The following is a 19,968-nucleotide window of genomic DNA, read 5'->3' as shown; positions in this document are numbered from 1 at the left end:
AAAAAAAATATACATTTATTTTCAATTTAAAATCAATTTAACTAAAATAAATAAAAGATTTAATTGAAACAAAAATAACTAAACTGAATTAATATTCATCATCATTATCGTTATTATTAGTACAAAAATATATCAACAAGAATAAATAAATAAATAAATGACCAATGCCATTCGAATTATATTCTAGGATATTTTATATAATATATAATAAATTACAAAATAATATAATATAATATGATATAACTACATCTGCATTTTCAAAGGGAAACGCATATTTATTGTATTTTTTTATCATTATTACAAACAAATCAAATAAAAAATAAAGTAAAAAGAAATCAAATAAAGTAAAATACTTAAATTACTCCATTAAAAAACATTGTATTCATTTTTATTAGCATTACTACAAAATGTATTTAAATTCATTTAACCAAAATTGCTAAATGAAAATTGCATTTTTATTATTATCTTTATTATTATTATTATTATTATTATTGATAATACAGTTTAATTTAGCAATTTAAAATAGCTAAATGATTAATTGAAACAAAATAAATTATTACATTTTTAACCAAAAAATTATTACAAAAAAATAAACATTTTTAATTATAATTCAATTTAACTACAATAGCTAAATGATTCCACTGAAACAAAAATAACTAAACTGAATTATTCTTTATTAATAATTGTTATTATAAATAGATAGATAGATAGATAGATAGATAGATTTTGCATTTGACACTAGGCATATTAATTGTTTACGTTGCAAAATAAAATAAAAATAAAAATACATTTTCTAAAGCATGCCTATCACTGACATTATCTACAAAGCAAAATTAGCAAAAAATTGTGCTGAAGAAATCTTACTCCTCGTACTCACACTTTAAAAAAATGTTTGCAGGCAATTAAACCTTGAGAATCAATGAACAAACTGTTATTTCAGCAATTATTTTCACTAATATGTGTATACACGAGTAAGCGTGGGAGCAACGCTTATATGTATTATTCATAAATGAATAGGAACCATTTCTCTGAATTAAACATTGAAATGTGTGATGTGCCTACTTGGCATTCTCAGAGCAAACGATGATTGCGATTAATTTTGACCAGGAGGCCTCAGTGTCAGGAGAGCTGACTGCAATTTAAACACATTACTGGCGAGTTATCCAAATGGCCGTGTGTATCCCAGCACTCATTAACACTCATTTTCCACTTAGTAAAATAATGCATTCTTCTATATTAGTCCCAGCACTGTACCACCTGCTGGCCTAATAAAAGCCACGTATCCCACTGCAGATGACTCCAAATAATTACTCGAGTAAATACATATCTGCAGGTCCAAAGAGAATGGAAAACTCAATTAAAACTACATTAGACCTGCTGGGACTCATCCGAACACCCAGGACGCATTGGGACCAACACTGTTGGTGCTGTAGCTAATGTGAGAGAACAGGTGGTGTAACAATGGTGACCATGAGGAACCCATACCAGGTTAAAAAGCCTGTACTCTGCGTTATTGTGATATTAAATGGACAAATTCTCTTTATTTACTCACTCTCATGTCATTATGTTGTCAAAAAGACAACAAAAAGCCCTATAAAAGTGATCCACACAACTTTTGAGCTATATAGTCTTATGAAAACATACAATCTCAAATCTCATTCGCATAAATATACATTAAGCTCCAAAAATGACAGCATAAATGTCTTGAAGCACCATAAAAGTGATTGCACAATTTCTAAAAAGTTTTCTAAAGTCATCCAATCTCAAAGCCTGTTTCCACCACTGAATAAAATAATTAAAAAAAAGGTTATTGTGACTTTTTATCTCACAATTCGGATTATTTTTCTCAGAATTGCATGATCTAAACACGCAGTTGCGAGTTATAAAGTCAAAATTGCATGATATAAACTTACAATTGCAAGATATAAAGTAAGAATTGCGATAAAAACTTGCAATTCTGACTTTTGATCGCAACTGCAAGTTTGTATCTTGCAATTCTGAATTTTTCTTGCCATTGGGAGATTATATTTCCCAATTCTGACTTTTTTTCTCAGAATTGTGAGATAGAAACTTACAATTGCTATAAAGTCCAGAGTTATAAAGTTCAGGTTTAAGGGGAAAAGAGTTTTCAGAACTGCAAGTTTATTTCTTGGAATTGCAACTTTTTTTCTCAGATTTGTGACTGATTTCTCAGAATTGCAACTTTTTTTTTCAGAATTACAATTTTATTTCTTAGAATTGTGACTATTTCTCAGAATTGCATTTATTTTTTAGAATTGCAGTTTTATTTCTCAGAATTGTGATTTTATTTCTCAGAATTGCGACATTTTCTTAGAATTGCGACTATTTCTCAGAATTGCGCATTTATTTTTTAGAATTGCGATTTTATTTCTCAGAATTGCTCTGAATTGTCATTATTTTTTCTCACAATTGCGAATATTTCTTAGAATTGCAAATTTATTTCTCAGAATTGCGATTTTATTTCTCAGAATTGCGAGTTTATTTTTCAGAATTGCAACTTTCTTAGAATTGCGACTTTTTCTCAGAATTGCAACTATTTCTCAGAATTGCACTTATTTCTCAGAATTACAACTTTTTCTCAAAATTGTTACTTTATTTCTCAGAATGTGGCTTTTTTTCAGAATTGTGACTATTTCTTAGACTTGTAACTTTTTCTCAGAATTACAACTTTCTTGACTTTATTTCTCAGAATTGTGACTTCATTTCTTAGAATTGTGCCTTTTTTTTCTCAGAATTGCCAGTTCATATCATGCAATTCAGTGACAAAAGTCAGATTTGCGAGTTTATATCTTGCAATTCTGACTTTATAACCCGCGATTGGAAGTTTATACCACAATTCTGACTTAATTTCTCAGAATTGCAATCTTATATCTCACAATTTTCAGAATTAAAATTTGTATCTAGCAATTCTGAGAAAAAAAGTCAAAATTGTGAGATAAAAGTTGCAATTACCTTTTTTTTTAAAAAAAAAATTATGCAGTAGTGGACAGGGGCTTTCATAAAACCTCTTTTGCATTTGCAAACATCCAAATTTTGTGGGTGTCATTTTTAGAGATCCATTTTTTTTTTTTTGCAAAAGAGTAGCCAAAACATTTTGCTAAAGCATTTTATCCTGTTTTCTGAAAGAGAAAACAAACATGTAATAACATGAGTATGAGTAAATGATGCTAAAATATTCATTTTTGAGTGAAGAATTTTTTTTAAAGTTAATGTTTCCCTTGAGCTGGAGGCCACTGGGTTCATTTCTACACCAAATTATAAACTAGAAACCAACTTTGACACCTGCTTGTTATGGACCATTTTCGAAACTTTTTAAACAAATGTCATCTCGCTTGCAATTAGAAACTGAAATGCCTGGAACCTTCTAAATGACAGATGTAATTTTAAACATAATTTACAAAAGTAATTTTTGGTTTCATGTTGTTATGCTGAAATAATGTAGCTCCAATTAATTTTTTGCCTAGAGGCTACTGAAACTTATTTACTGCGTTAAAGCTTACTCAAAACCTGAAAGGTAGAAACACTCATTGCATTTCGTAAAAAGCACTAAAACATTTTTAAAACCTCGAATTTACCTTGGGTGCTGAAGGTGGCATCAATCGCGGAGCCATCCCAGGATTCCACTGCGCTATCCACGCTGGGAATGGTGGTGGAATAGATGTCCGAGAGTTTACCGGGTTTCTGCCCAGCCTGACCGTCGTCCTCCATATCACTCAGATCGTTCAAACGACCCGTTACTGAGGGCTGCTTCGGGCTTGCCACTATATTAAAGACAAGATAAAGAAGATGCCTGACTCGGCCCACAGATCAGAGTCAAAAGATCAGAGAGATCCAGACTTTACTGGATATTGGGCCCACAAATCAGTGCTTATTTGATCTTTTGTTCTTGGATGAGGAACTTCACCTTGTCTACTGTCAGTTATATGATATATGAGACAAAACCAATCAAACCTTAGGCTTTAATGAAGGCTAGGCAGCTTTATTGCTTTCTAGAGCTACAAAGATGTATAGTACTGGGTGTGAGAAAGCGCGACAAAAACAATAAGAGTGCCAGTCAAAAGTTTGGGAAATATAATAATACAGTAATGTTTTAGGGAAAAAAATTATAGGTGATAGATGATAGGCTGTCAAACGATTAATCGCAATTAATCCCATACAAAATAAAAATTGAGTTTGCTTAATATATGTGTGTGTACTGTGTGTAATTATTACAATAAATAAATACAAACACATTTAAGTATATATACACACACACATATATTAGGAAAACTCAGTATGTGTGTATGTGATTAATTGCGATTATTCGTTTGACAGCCGTAATATAAATAATAAAACTCATTTTGTAAAGAGATTCAGTACATAGTCGCTATTTATATATCTGTACATACAATAACTACAATTAATACTAAAAATAGCATTTTAGCACAAGACTTAAGCTTGTTTTTTATGGGAAATGAGTTCATACTTTTGACCTGTAGTGTACAAATAAAAAGCTGAATTGCGAGTTTATTTATCAGAATTCCAAATTTTTCTCAGAATTGCATTTTTTTTTAGAATTGCAATTTTATTTTTCAGAATTGTGACTTTATTTCTCAGAAAAGCGTCTTTTTTCAGAATTGCGAGTTTATTTAGCAGAATTGCGACTTTTGCGAGTTTTTCTCAGAATTGCAACTTTTTCTCAGAATTGCAATTTTATTTCTTAGAATTATGACTATTTCTCAGGATTGCAACTTTTTCTCAGAATTTTTTTTAGAAATATCATGCAATTCTGCGACAAAAGTCAGATTTGCAAGTTCATAGGGCTGTCAAACGATTAATTGCATACAAAATAACATTTTAAGTTTGCTTCATATATGTGTGTACTGTGTGTAATTATTATGCATATACAAATGCAAGCACATTTATGTATATATGTAAGAAATATTTACAAGTATATGTATTTATTATAACTTGTATAGAATTTATATACAAATAAAAAATGTTGTACTTTAATATATTTCTTATAAATATATACAATGATTTGTGTGTATTTCTATATACATAATAATTACACACAGTACACACACATTAGGCAAACTCAGAGTTTTATTTTGTATGTGATTAATCGCGATTAATCGTTTGACAGCCCTAATATAAATAATAAAACTCATTTTGTTAAGAGATTCATACATAGCCACGATTTATATTTCTGTACACACAGTTAACTTGGAGCATTTTAGCACAAGACTTGGTTTTTTATGGGAAGTGAGTTTAGGCTTTTGACCTGTAGTGTACAAATAAAAAGCCATTTGGCTGTAAGTGTACGTGTCAGCACTCACATTCTCCCTGCTTCTTGATCTTCAGTGTGACGGACTCTCCTGCCATCTGCAGTAGGTGGATGGCCTCACTTAGAGGTTTGCCCTTCAGACTGTTGCTGTTAATGGCTAGGATGCGATCACCAATGTGAATGGCACCGGTCCTGTGGAGACAAGAGCACACCAACTTACTAAAGGGCAACTGCAATCTGTCGTTTTAGAAGCTTTATTTTTTTCCTTTTGTTGTTGTTGAAAACATGATTGAACTGAAATTAACTAGGACTGTTCATAGATTCAAATATTTAATTGCAACTAATCTCTTATGTTGCCTAAAGGTAATACATTAATCTTAAATGTGATATTTCCTAACTTTTGACAGGATTGAAGATTTATTCAGAGCCATACCTCTCGGCCAGGCCACCTTTAGTGAGGCTAGAGATGATGATGGGGTCGAAGGGCTCCTCGGTGCCCGAGATAGTGATGCCCAGCGGCCCGCCGTAGCGTTTCAGCTCCACAGTGTAAATGATGGCGCCAGAGCTCTCCTGCTCGTCTGCAACACAGGCCAACAGCACACGGGCGTCCCTATCAACACTGCCATCACGTAGGATACCTCACAGAGGGGCAGAGAGCAGAGCGAAGACACCCCTCACAACACCGGACAGAGAGAGGAGGTAAGGAGGGAAGGGAGGGAGGGAGGATGGAGGAGGATTGAACAGAAAATAAGAGATATGTGGAAAGAAAATAAAAAGGAAAAGGAACCGAAATGAAACAAATGGAAATGTCAATCGAATGCACAACTGACCATTCACTAAGTTCTGTTAGTGTTATTTACACTCTAAAAAATGCTGGGTTAAAAACCCAGTGCTGGGGGAAATATGGACAAACCCAGTGGTTGGTTTGTTTAGACCCAGCAATCGACCCTTCGCAAAAACCCACCCTCCTTAGTTACATTTGCAGGTTACTTCTGGCATGAAACAATGTCTCAGCTGTAAAATGTTGTCATTTGTTTAAGAAATTCAAACAGTAAATACCGTTTTGTGGCTCTTTAATGTGTCTTGACAGAGCACTGCATTGCCTTATTAGATCAATGACACGTGAACCAATTGTCTTTTCTTATTCACTTAAAGCACGAGAAGAAAAACGCATTTATTTCAGCCGCAGAAACACATCAAGTTAAAGACATCACTGAAGTTAATCTACTCTCCTGTCTGATTTGTTTGTCAGACAGAATAGCAGATTCGGCGTTATGATTGGTCAGATCACCTGTCAATCAAGCTGTTTGCGAACAGTCAGTTGGGTTAATGTTTAACCCAACCCTTCTGTATAGTTTTATTTAACTCTACAATTTGTTTTTTTTTTTAATTACTATATGGCTGGCTTTAAATGAACCCAAAATGTTGTAAATTAAAAATCAGACAATAGAAGACGTTAGCAATAATCAAAAGGTGAATATTTATTAATATAAAAATATAAAATTTAAAGTTTATTATTTAATTATTCAACTTTTTAATAAATGTGTTCATTTATTGAACATATTAGTAAATGCTAATTTCCAACCTATTTTAGGTTCATTTTAAGCAAGAAATATAGTAATGTTTAAGCAGTACACTGTAAAAAACAATTTGTTGAGTCAACTTAAAATAATTTGTAACCTGGCTGCCTTAAAATTTTAAGTTCAGTCGAGTCAAAAAAAGTTTATTCAACTTGAAAGGTTATTATTTAATTATACTAAGTGACAAATTAGATATTTGAGTTGAATCAACTCAAAATTTTAAGGCAGCTGGGTTACTTACCCATCTGTTAAGTTTAGCAAACACAAATATCTAAGTATCTATCTAGCAAACACTAAGTTGTTACTTAGTGCAACTTAACATTTTAAGTTGACCAAACTTATTTTAGTTGACTGAACTTAAAATGTTAAGGCAGCAGTGTAACAAATTATTTTAAGCTGACTCAACAAATTGTGTTTTTTATTTTTTACAGTGTAGTTGAGTTAAATATAAAATTTTACCCAATCACTGTGTCCATATTTCACCCTCCACTGGGTTGTTTTTAACCCAGTAAATCTGCTGGAAATCTGTTTCTTTTGTATACTTCATAGATGTATAATTGCAATACAAATTATTTGAATCACATTTACAATATTTGCTTAAGATAATTTAGAAAATTTATAGATATATTATCACAAATAATAGTATTATTTGTGATAATATATCTATAAATTTTCTAAATACACACTTTTTGCATATATTAATCAGCAAATCATGTAATAACTTTGATTAAAATTGCTAATTGATTGACAACTCTAAAAGCATAACCAAACTAAAAGTAAAAGAAAAAATGATTATGCTCACTAAAAGCAATAAACTAGAAAGTAATGGAAAGTGAAAGAATGGAAAAGGAAGTAAAGGCGAGAAAATGATGTAAGATAATAGAAGTAGTGCATCCAGAAAAAAATAAGCAAAAAAATGAGAAACGAAAAATACAAGGGATTGGCAAAATGGAGATATTCACATGCATAATACAAAAAAATGGGATATTGGCTCTGTGATCCATTTTAAAAACGGATACTGCACCTACCTCTACAAATCATACACGTTATCATCCAACCCTCCATATCCTGGACCCACAATGCATTTCAAAAGACTAAATGTCAGATGTCAGACATTTCACTTTGCCCAAAGTGACTTAGTGCATTCAAGCTGTATATTATATCAGTATGTGTGTCCTCGGGGGATTCTCGTGCTAGTTGCTCGACCAGCTGAGCTACAGGAATCATAATGTAAATTAATTATAAGTCTAAACTCATTTTGCATGCGCTCCGCAAACAGACGTGGCTACAGGAATAGCGAAATCCACTTTGGAGTGTTTTATAAAATATTCGTGGTGGTTCATAACTCTCAACGTCAATTAAGAGGTCAACCTGTCTATTTTGACATGGCTACACCGAGAAGTAAATGCGATTAGGAGAAAGACAAAAATAGAGGAAAACTTGCAGATCCTCAGGGCAATCGTTGTCATCTCCCAGCCGTGTCTACATACTAATGAAGCACTGATATCCGTTTGTGTATGTGCGTATCGGTATACGCTGGGGGTCTGGGGATGTTCGTTAACACGAGGTCGGCTCATTACGCCTTTGTTTTTCCGACGATGGACTAATGGAGAGATGGGAGGGAAATTACCCCCATTTAGCACGCCAGTCAGCACGGTCTCTCTCTCAGACTGATGATTTGTTGTCACAGCTCTAAAAAAGGCCTTGTAAAAAATGAATGTCGACCTTAATGTTCCCAGCGAGAAAGATCTAAACGAGCCTCTGGCTTTGGACGCGAGGAACTGAAACACACAAGGTGCCATTTCACGGACACAATGGATGTCCTGGATGAAATATGAATGCCAAATAAAAGTGATTCGCGGTTTGGCTTTGTAGCATAACGCCTTTGTAGCAACGAAATGCTTTGGAGAAAGCTTGCATGAGGGCTCCAAAGATTTCTAATCGGATAATTGAACCAAACGAGCATTAAATTGGAGCGATTAAACCTAATTTTCATCTAACAGTGTTAAGGATGAATTGTGAGGTTGTGGAGGGGAGATGTGCATGTCGTTGTAGAAGTGAAAGGTTTACCAAAAAGTCCTTTGGATAAGGATCTCGCTGCGATATTTCCAGCGGCAGAGGCACTTCAAACCCTCATGGCTTACCTCAACTTGAAATAGAGGCTAGTTATAAGTCATAAATGACATAAGGTTGAATAAATCATGACATGAACTATTTTTTGACTGAATTATCTCTTTGAACAGAAGGATGTCAGGGAGGACGTCATAATTTAATCTGTTACTAGGCATTAACTATCAGACTGGTCGAATATATTCCTGATTTTGCAGGCGATATAAAAGCTACGATTAATTTATTCTGTGAACGAACGTTTGAAATAACAGGCTTGACCCATAAATGGTTAGCATTAGTTGGCCATGTGATTTCAATATCTTGGCTCCTTGTAAAATAAAACTTTTATGCTCAATTTTGACTGTCAGTCATCTTTCTAAAGTACTACTCATTTATTTATGTGTAAAACACTAACCTTTAAGCAACACCGTGGTGTGCGTATCATGATGTTTTTTAAATGTGCTTTTAACTCTCCATTGAGTTCTCTAAAGAGCGTGTCATTAAACTAATTTCCTAATCTATCCTTGTCTCATGATTTGCAGATATTAGATTAAAAAGACTGATGGTCTGCCTATCCTATCTATTTTAGGTTTAGACTTCAGCGGCTAAAACAAAGGAAGAGCTGGAAAGATCAATTAATTTCCGTAAATGATTTCAAGCTACCTGTGTCAATTAATCAAATCATTACTTTGATTCAACAGTTCACTCAGGAAAATCAATCAAAAATGTTCACGAAAGTCCCTTTTTTTCCCCCCCAAATATGTATATATAGATATCAGGGCTGTCAAATAATTAATCGCATACAAAATAAAAGTTTGCGTTCGCCTAATATATGTGTGTGCGCCGTGTGTAATTATTATGTATATATAAATACAAGCACATTCATCTATATATTTAAGAAATATTTACAAGTATATGTTTTTCTTATCATTTTTATATAATTTATATTATAAATAAATAAAAACATTTTGTACATAAATAATATATTTCTCTTAAATATACACATTAATTTGTGTGTATTTATATATACATAATAATTACACACAGCACACACACATATATTAAGCAAACTCAAACTTTTTTGTATGCGATTAATCGCGATTAATCGTTTGACAACCCTACCTTCAAATCCTTCAGAAATCATTCTAATATGCTGGAAACAGTTGTGCTGATCAGTATTTATTTGGAATCTATGATACTTTTTTGGATTCTTTGATGAATAAAATGTTAAAAAATAACAGCATTTATTTAAAATAGAAATCTAACAATATAAGTATCACTTTTTATCAATTTAACATTTAATTTTTATTCTTTGCTGAATAAAAGTATTAATTTCTTCCAAACAATGAAAGAAAACAAAATGTACTAAACCCAAACTTTGAACAGTAGCGTATAATTGTTACAAAAAATTTAAAATAAAAAAATGCTGTTTTTTAATGTTTTATTCATCAAAGAATCCTAGAAAAGTATCAAATATTAAGCAGACCAACTGTTTCCAACATTGATAATAAATCAGCATATCACAATGATTTCTGAAGGATCATGTGACACTGAAGATTAATTATGTTGAAAATTCAGCTTTGATCACAGGAAAAAAATATATTTTAAAGTATATTAAAATAGAAAACCACAATTTAAAATTGCAATAATATTTCACAATATTACCATTTTTTTCCTGTAATTTAAATAAAATAAATGCAGCCTCAATGCAGGGTCAGTTTTTGGCTCTTTTGACATCTGAAAGCTGAATAAATAAGCTTTCCATTGATGTATGGTTTGTTAGGATAGGACAATATTTGGCCGAACTATTTGTATATCTGGAATCTGAGGGTGCAAAAAAAAATCATAATACTGAGAAAATCGCCTTTGAAGTTGTCCAAATGAAATTCTTAGCAATGCATATTACTAATCAAACATTAAGTTTTGATACATTTACGGTAGGAAATTTACAAAATATCTTCATGGAACATGATCTTTACTTTATATCCTAATGATTTTTGGCATAAAAAAAATCGATAATTTTGACCCCTGCTATTGCTACAAATATACCCGTGCTACTTAAGACTGGTTTTGTGGTCCAGGTCACATATAGCCCTGCTCAACTTGATATTTGTTTTCTGTCCTTAAAAGATTCATAGCTATTAATGCAGTTTTTTTCTCATCTCGTCCTTTTTCTGTCCTTGCCGTGTCTTTGAAAGCAGATTACATTGGAGTAAGCTAATCAGTCAGGTTTTAATAGCTTATTCTTTATCTTGATCCTGGCAAACAAACATTTGCATTAGACATCTTCTGTCCTCGCACTGGGGTTCTTAGTGTTAATTTGCGTCCGTGTGGGGTTTGTAGTTGCAGAGGCTCAGAGGTACCTGAGTTGTCCTCGTCCTTGCGGATCTTGAGTTTAACCAGGTCTTCGCACTGCTGCAGGATTTGAACGGCATCCTCCATGGAGCAGTTGTCCAGACGGATGTTGTCTATTGCCAGAAGCTTATCCCCCAGCTCCAGGGTGCCCGTCCTTTAAATGAGGACAAGGAAAAGAGTTACAAGCACAAACGTTTTTCATTTTTTTTTTTAAACTAACATTTCCTCAACCATACAAGCACATCTCCATTTCGCCTCGTGATATTTTAAAGGAAAGGTTATTTTCTCTCTTACGCAGACATTTACACTCATTTCGTTGGAGTCTGAGCTCACATTCTGCAAGAAAACACATCCATTATTTAGTGTATTGACCATGGTACACAGCAAAGAGCAGCCAGAGGCGCCGAGGTAGATGCGAAGCAAAAAAAAGACGTTTAGCATATATTTATGGAATTGGCCATAATTGTGTGTCGTTCTATATTCAGATTAGACAATGAGCTGTAATCCTGCCTGAATTCACAATTATTCCACCACTTCTTCATATTATATGGCTCACTTATTTTTAGGCTTTTTTAATAGAGCTGAAATCAAGGAGAGCAAGATGTGAAATATTGCGAGAGCCAAGGCCATCTAACATGGGCATCTACATACAAAGATGGACAGACCTGTATTTAACCACTCCACTGTGTAAACAGCGGTTCATAACCCAATTCTCTCTCCTCCTCACATAATTATGAGGTAAACATATGTTCTATTATGTAAAAGCATGGGAAATTACAGTATGTGTGCTGAAAGAAAGGTAATTACACTGGAATACAGCCTCAACTCAACAACCCTAACTATTACCATGGAGAATTTCTTTATTTTCTTTTTTTCAGCTTTGTTAGCCTTTGTTAGAAATAAAAGTTAAGCTTGAAAAAAGTGTGCACACTCCAGGTTTTTAATAAAGAAGTAAAAGTAAATAAATTCTGTTCTTTTCAAGTTTTTATTCATTAAAGAATCATGAAAAAAGCAAGAATTCCACATTTCAACACTGACAATAAATCAGCATATTCGAATGATTTCTGAAAGATCATGTGACACTCAAGACCGGAGTAATGATGCTGAAAATTCAGCTTTGCATCACAGAAATGAATTACATTTAAAAATGGTTATTTTCAATGGTAATATTATATCATCATTTTACAGCTTTTTAGTCAAATAAATGCATACTTACATTAAAAAACAAATCTGAACCTGAAACTTTTACAGTACTGTACCTCAAGCTACGAGTGAACAAGAAAGAAATCTAAGCTAGTGAGTAGAGCTAGATTAGATTTTACTGCAAACTGCCCCGTATAGACTTCACAATCAACAACAATGCAGTCAAACAGCACTCTACACCTTTCCTCAGGGCAGCCGCTGAGATTTATGTCAATATGGAGTGTTACACGTTCTCCCCGCCACACTCAATCAGAAACCTCCACTATAGCCTAGAGAAAATTAACATTTATATGCATAAGTATGCTTGCGCAGGTCGATGCAGATAGCATACGCTTGTAGTCATGCTCAATTCCGTGCGCGGATGTCATTACATTAGCCATTTGGGTCTAGTCGAAGCTATTTAAAGCACGGGTGAAGTGCTGATTTGGAGCAGAGTGCCAAGCTGAAGTTTCAGCAGCCATTATTCTAGTCTTCAGTGTCACATGAGTCTTCAGAAATCATTCTAATATGCTGATTATTATAAATGTTGAAAATTCTAAACATTCTAAATGTATAAGTTCTAAATTCTACATATTCTAAAAGTTAAATTATCGGACGCTATGTTTTTAGAGCGATTGTATTGATTAAAACATAGTGCGCTTGTGTACTCAGAACGCAATCCATCTTTCATGTATTTTTTCTTTATTATAGCAAAGCGTGAGATGCTGGTGGGTGTAGGTGCGCTGGAGGCTGTATACTGTCTGAGTTATTATGCAGGAGATTAGTGTTTCTACAGAATTCAGAAGTATATTTTAAGGAGATATGGTGCTAGACAATGATGTGAGGCGGTACCTGTGCGCCACGCTGCCTTTCTTTATGTCAGAGATGATGAGTGCATCTCCGGGCTTCCTACTGGAAGGAGCTGTGAAGAGAGAAGAGAACAATAAACTTGTTTAACGGCAAACCTTCAGTCGTTTTCTATAGGCAAAACCGTCGATTATCTAAGTCTGAGTCATTCTTAGTACGATACTTTTAAAGGTTCCTTCTTGATGACAAAAGTGTGTTTAAAATTGGAGAGACAGAATCTGATGATACAACAAGAGCTTTGTATTGACTTGTAGTGCCTCTCCACACAGTTGGTGAAGAACTTGTTGCGTATGGTAGCATGAACAAGTACTTGTCAGTCCAGTGAAGTCGGAACTGATGGTTTTGTTGTCTAGTTTACATTTTTCCAGCTTGGAAAATGACATGATGACACTGCAAAAGATGCCACTCTCAATGACTGACAATGGAGACGCACATTTTCCACAGTGTCGTTGAGCGGCAGTCGTACAGCAAATAACAGTGCATATATAAAAATGACAGTCTTTAACTGTAAAGGAAGAACTCCAAATTTGTAACCAAGATGGTATGCTTGTTTTAGTGGGTTTGATACTCTTTTAAAAACAGTCAACAGATCAGCCTGACATTGCTATATATTAAAAACTAGTGCTGTCAAAACGATTAATCGCGATTAATCGCATCCAAACATATGTGCCTGTGCTTTGTATATATATGAATACATGTATAAAAAACACAGCACACACCTGTATGTAAACACAAAGTTTTATTAGGGGTGCGATTAATCACGATTAATTGATTTGACAATACTACCTAAAACTATTAAATATATAATATAATATTATAAATGGGACTGACAATGCTGCGGCTCTCTGGGATTTGGAACAGAGCCATCACGTCAGTGTGAAATAGACCTTTTTAGCAGCTCTGGTTGTATCCTATTGCACAGGGGGACAGATGTGAGTGCATAATCACATGTCATATGGTCCCTAGCCCACCAGGAGCATCTGGAGGTGTGATATCAAACTTCTCGAGTGACGTTCTGGAGCATTTTTCTCTCAGTCAGAGCTCAGGGTGATTCATGTTCGCTTAATGCGTCACAGACAGACTGGAAGGTCGTGTCTTTTTCACTTCCAATGAGGAAAATAAACTCTTTTGTTAATCCTGCTCACTGTTCTACCTAATATGACTTCCAGATGGTGGTGCAGCTTAATCATCATCAATTCTGATGCTCAGTGCAGCCTCCCAGTGATGGAGAATTGTCCTATTCTGTTTTTTAAGATCTACGCATTGAGATGCCAAGCATGTGTGTATGTCGGGCAGATGGTCCCAGAGGTTTTCTTTGGTGGGTTGATAGAGAACCACTCTCCAACTGATAGAACACCTTGATATCTTGAGAGCTTGATTAATATGGGATATCTCAAAGCCTGTACATTAAAAATAATCTGTAAATTTCTTTGGAAATACAAAATATGTACAGTGGAGATCAAAATTAGAGAACGATCTATAATTTCCTAAATTTCAAGGTCATTGCTTAGTCCTATTTGAAGTTATCCTAACAGGAGTAGAAGGGCCAATTTTTAAGTATATTTTATGAATTAACTGTATTTTGAAGACAGGATTAAGCAGAGACTCTCAATGGGGAATCGGTTCAGCACTGCAGCTGGAATTGCTTTGCCTATTTCCTAAATTAATTGTAAAAATGAAAAAATTTAAACTAGAGAACACTTACAATTAATTCCAAGTTATTGGTGTTAATCTGACACCTGGTGCTAATTTCCTTAATTATATGACAAAACCCTATTTAACTGGCAGCATTTCTCCAATTTTCACTGAGAATGCAAGATGGTGGGGCAATCTAAGGTGACTGAAACCCTGCGACAGGAGGTTGTCCAGATGAAGTCCAAAGGGATGATTCTTTAAGCCATTGCAAAATAATCAAATCTGTGATTTCTTGAATATTGCAGGTTTACAATGACACTATTTCATTTAAGTCCCCCAAAAAGCATGGTCGTCCACGTAAGACAAATGCACGAGAAGACAGGATAATGCAGAGACTCTCAGTGGAGAAATTGGTTCAGCACTGCAGCTGGAATTGCTTGCCAATTTCATGAATAAATTGTAAAAGTTAATTTAATAAATTATTTGTATTCTGAAGCACAATATAAATTGCATACTGTGCATCAGTATAAACAGCTGGAATTGCTTGCCAATGCTAAACAGGGTAAGGATCTGTCTCGGGACATGTAAGAGAAGTTGGACTGAAAGCAAACTCTGGAGTGTATTGTGTCTATATACACATACACACCTTTTTTAATAGAACAAGAAATTGCCAGACAAATACATATTTCAGCTGGGGCTATATACTGTAAAGGGGAAAAACCTTCTCGAATGCCTTTTTACCTGTAAATAAATAAATAATGTTGTATTTTCAACAAAGATAAAAAATATAATGCATCTGAAATATGCAACCATAATGATATAATTGCATATTTATAATACAAATGCATATTTCAACAAGGAATATATTGAAGTGGGACTATATATAGCATGGTGGGAAATACTTCTCTGTTGTCTTTTAACCTGTAATGCTTTTATATTTAGCTAATATGACCTGAAAGACGCAAATTAGAGATACTTTGTTTCCCTAAAAATACAAAGCAAGTTAGTTTTGTCTATTGAAAGAGAAAATGAAGTATAGGATGACTCAATGGAGAAAGGTCAAAGATTCAATCTCGATGGTACAGACTACAGCACCAGCAGTCTAAAAGAGGAAAGAATTTCCTTTAAGGATGTCAATCAGAGCGAGCCAGGTTTGAACAAGCTATCCGAGAGCAAATTGTCAAAGTGTCGGCAACACAGGTCCCGAGATGTATCAGACAATTCAATCTCCAAATGTTAGCGAGTTCTCGGACCGTAGAAATAATCATGTTTCTGCTCAGCTCAAAGAGAGCGCATGTCCGCTGACCTTAAAGGCACCTCACCATATGCTGCATTACAGCGGTGTGATGTCACCTTCAGATGGAGCACATCAAAGCACATCCTTTCAACTCGGGTGAAGCTCTGATGAATTTTACAGCAGCAAGCTTCCAGAGCAAAAAAACAGAGGGAAAAATATGACTTACATAAACTGACACTCATCTTGATAGTATGTTTTGGAAATCAAGCTACAAGATGATTCTTATTTGTCAGGCGAGCTACATTATGACATTCAGAACGGAAGAGCACAGCCATTTTCTGCCTGCTTCCTAGTGGCACTGTGGTTGCCACTGATAGCTGATTTGTCATAGTTTCCCCCTTTGCATGCACTGCCATTTGGCCTAACCATGATAAATACTGTGGCTCATTCACAGTCTCTGCACTTTGCCTGCTCATGTAGGCCTGGCCAGTTACATGATGTTGGTTCTTTATTGTGGTTTAATTCTAACAATCTAACAATCTGATTTATTTACTCAAGTAAGAGGAATACCACAGGGCTCAATATTGGGTCCGTTTTTTTTTTTTTATTTATTGTTATTATTATTATTATTATTATTATTATTAACAATCTTCCTTTAGTTCTTCAAATTAAAATCTAATAATCTAACAAAAATGTGTAATGATGGCTCATATTTGTGGATCAAATATCTAAATACCTGGGCTTACGGCTGGATCCTGAATTTTCTTTTAATCCTCACATTGCCTATACTTGCTTTGCAACTTTTTCTCGAAGAGTTTCAAGCTCGTCATTCTTGATGCGACTTGCATGTAAAATCATATAAAGTACTAAAAATCTGACTGAAAACAAACTCAATATATCCTCTTCATTTTCCAGTCCCAAGCAAACGAGATGCCACCAGGAGAATAAGACAGGGTAATCTTTAAGGAGAAGTAAACAAGACATCTATAAACGTGTCCCACTATGGCTTTATTAGTACCTGTGAAATACGGGCCTCGCAGAGGCACAAAGCAGAAAGCCATTAAACTGTTCGGGAAGGCCATGAGAGCTCGGCAAAGCCCATATACATAAATCGACGCGTGGATAGGACAGCCTACGTCTCTCTTTCTCTCTCATTCTGAGCCATAAAAGTTGACTTTCTCAGACATCCTGCTGGTCCTGAGCCAAGTGAAGGCATAATTGAGTAGACTTTCTTTGCATATATATAATAGAATGGGATTTCGCTGTGCAGAGTGCACATCGTCTACAGCACTCGGTCATTATTAGTAAAAAACAAAGGTGGAAACTCCATGATCTCTGAATCTTAAAGGAATAGTTTGACCAATATTTACAATATTTACTCATTCTTACTTACAGTTGAGGCCAAAGGTTTACATACACATTGCAGAATATGCAAAATGTAAAATATTTTACCAAAATAAGTGGGCTCATACAAAATGCATGCTATTGTTTATTCAGTACTGACCTGCATAAGATATTTCACATACTGTAAAAGACATTTACATAAAGTCCACAAGAGAATAGAATAGTTGAATTTATAAAAATGACCCCGTTCAAAAGTTTACATGCACTTCTTAACACTGTGTTGTTACTTGGATGATCCACAGCTGTGTTTTTTATTGTTTCATGATAGTTGTTCATGATTCCCTTGTTTGTCCTGAACAGTTAAACTGCCTGCTGTTCTTCAGAAAAATCCTTCAGGTCACACAAATTCTTTGGTTTTTGCAGCATTTTTGCGTATTTGAACCCTTTCCAACAATGACTGTATGATTTTGAGATCTTTTTACTCTAAGGACAATTGAGAGACTAATATGCAACTACTACAAAAGATTCAAACGCTCACTGATGCTTCAGAAGGAAACACAATGCATTAAGAGCTGGGGGTGAAAACTTTTGAAATTTTAAGATCAGGGTAACATGTAAGTATCTTCTGAAAGGCAGTACTAAATGAAAAAAATATGATATTTAGGCCAAATAAGAACAATGTACACATCTTCATTCTGTTCAAAAGTTTACACCCCCGGCTCTTCATGCATCGTTTTTTTCTTCTGGAGCATCAGTGAGTGTTTGAACCTTCTTTAATAGTTTTATATGAGTCCCTCTGAAAAACCAAAAAAATTTCTGGGACCTAAAAGATTTTTCTGAAGAACAGTGGGGCAGTTTAACTGTTCAGGACAAACAAGGGTATTAAGGACAAAACACAGTATTAAGAAACTTTTGAATGGGGTCATTTTTATGGGGCTATATGTAAATGACTTTTATGTGTTAATACAAAATACCATGAATTTTGTATGATCCCTCTTATTTTGGTAAAATTAACATTTTGCAGATTCTGCAAGGTGTCTGTAAACCTTTGACCTCAACTGTACAGTAGATCCAAACCCATGTGACTTAGTGTAAAATAAAAAAGTTTTTTTTTTTGAAGGTTAATGCTGCTCTTTTTCATGCAGTAACTATGAATAGAGGTTTCAAAGAGGATTCAAAAAGACCATAAAAGAGAATTTTTCTAAAGACATTTCAGTGTTTTGTGAGGAACAGTTTTAACGAATCTTTTGATTCATTATCCAATTCACTAAAAAACCCGCAATCATTTGTTCATAACTGGATTGATCTGATTCTTGAGGTCAAGTCATTGGCATGATTTTGTTACAGTAAATCCTAAATGAAAAGCTCACTTGAGAAGAACGTGTCACTGAATAACACCTTGAATCTTCCTCACACAAAGCTATTGTACAGTTTCTATGTAATACAGAGTTATATAAATCATTTATTATACTTTAATGGTGCTTATTGAATCTTGAAAGCTCCAGGCATCATTCATTGTAACTGCATGTTAAAGGAGCCATCGATCTATTCTTCGTAATTTCTCTTTTCATGTGGCATAGAAGAAATAAACACCATTTTTGAAACAACAAGGTGAGTAAATCAAAAGTAATTTTCTTTTTCAGTCGAGCTATTATGTTTATTGATATCATGGAGTTTTTAAGAAGATGCGGTGGAATGGGAGCCAACAGTTGAGGGAATTTTTTTTATGATCTGAGAAGCAGTTACCAGCAGTACGTTAGTACACGCACAATAGTTCGTCTGACTCATTAAGGAAGTTCAGACAGCTGTAAAACCCACAAAGAAGCTTTACTGGGAACCGTTTGCTATTATCTTTGGACTGTGCACATCTACATAGCCTGTCCTGGGAGAATCTGCCCCATCAAATTAGTAACACATGCGAGGACTTGTACACGACCAGCAAGATAATAAATACTTTCATTTAGAAAGTGTGGAGGACGACGGGTAAAATTGCTCTGGAGAAAAACAACTCCTCAGCTTCAGAGAGAAGCAATTACTGCTGGGTTGTTGCATGGGGGTCCACCAGTGTGTTGCACGGAGACGCTTACTGGCTAATAACAGAAAGTTTGTATCATATTGCTGTGATGGGGAAAACAGGCAATGTCACAAAACCGAGCTGGGATGAGGTGATGAATCATTCTGGCTTGACAATGCGGGCGGGCATTGATGAAGCAGCTGGCAAAGGCTTCGGGCGTTCGGAGCGTGGGGTTTACGAAGCAAGCTCTGCAGAGGCCCTGACTGCAGGCGGAAAACAGATTGAATTCACAGGCAGATCCGTCTATAACTACCTTTTCCAAAAAGTCAGGTGATGGTAAACGAATGACACAACAGGA

The 19,968-nt window shown here is 34.7% G+C and overlaps 1 protein-coding gene across 10 annotated transcripts in view; it reads right to left on the bottom strand.

Moving 5' to 3' along the window:
* grip1 (glutamate receptor interacting protein 1) overlaps window positions 1–19,968 on the bottom strand; it is a 294,443-nt gene that overhangs the window by 18,710 nt on the left and 255,765 nt on the right. For 7 of the 10 annotated variants that reach the window (XM_051107533.1, XM_051107527.1, XM_051107530.1 and 4 more), the window contains exons 15-19: window positions 13,366–13,435; window positions 11,340–11,485; window positions 5,721–5,925; window positions 5,340–5,479; window positions 3,597–3,782 (exon numbers count right to left, since the gene is read on the bottom strand). In XM_051107533.1, the coding sequence (XP_050963490.1) occupies window positions 3,597–3,782; window positions 5,340–5,479; window positions 5,721–5,925; window positions 11,340–11,485; window positions 13,366–13,435 (747 nt within the window). The remainder of the gene's footprint in view (window positions 1–3,596; window positions 3,783–5,339; window positions 5,480–5,720; window positions 5,926–11,339; window positions 11,486–13,365; window positions 13,436–19,968) is intronic. The other 3 variants (XM_051107532.1, XM_051107537.1, XM_051107536.1) reach the window with 1 other exon arrangement.

Source organism: Labeo rohita, chromosome 4 (genome assembly GCF_022985175.1).
Source record: "Labeo rohita strain BAU-BD-2019 chromosome 4, IGBB_LRoh.1.0, whole genome shotgun sequence".
NCBI classification, from domain to species: Eukaryota; Metazoa; Chordata; class Actinopteri; order Cypriniformes; family Cyprinidae; genus Labeo; species Labeo rohita.
Note: the sequence above shows the minus strand (reverse complement) of the source record. Positions and strands in the feature narration are given on the sequence as shown.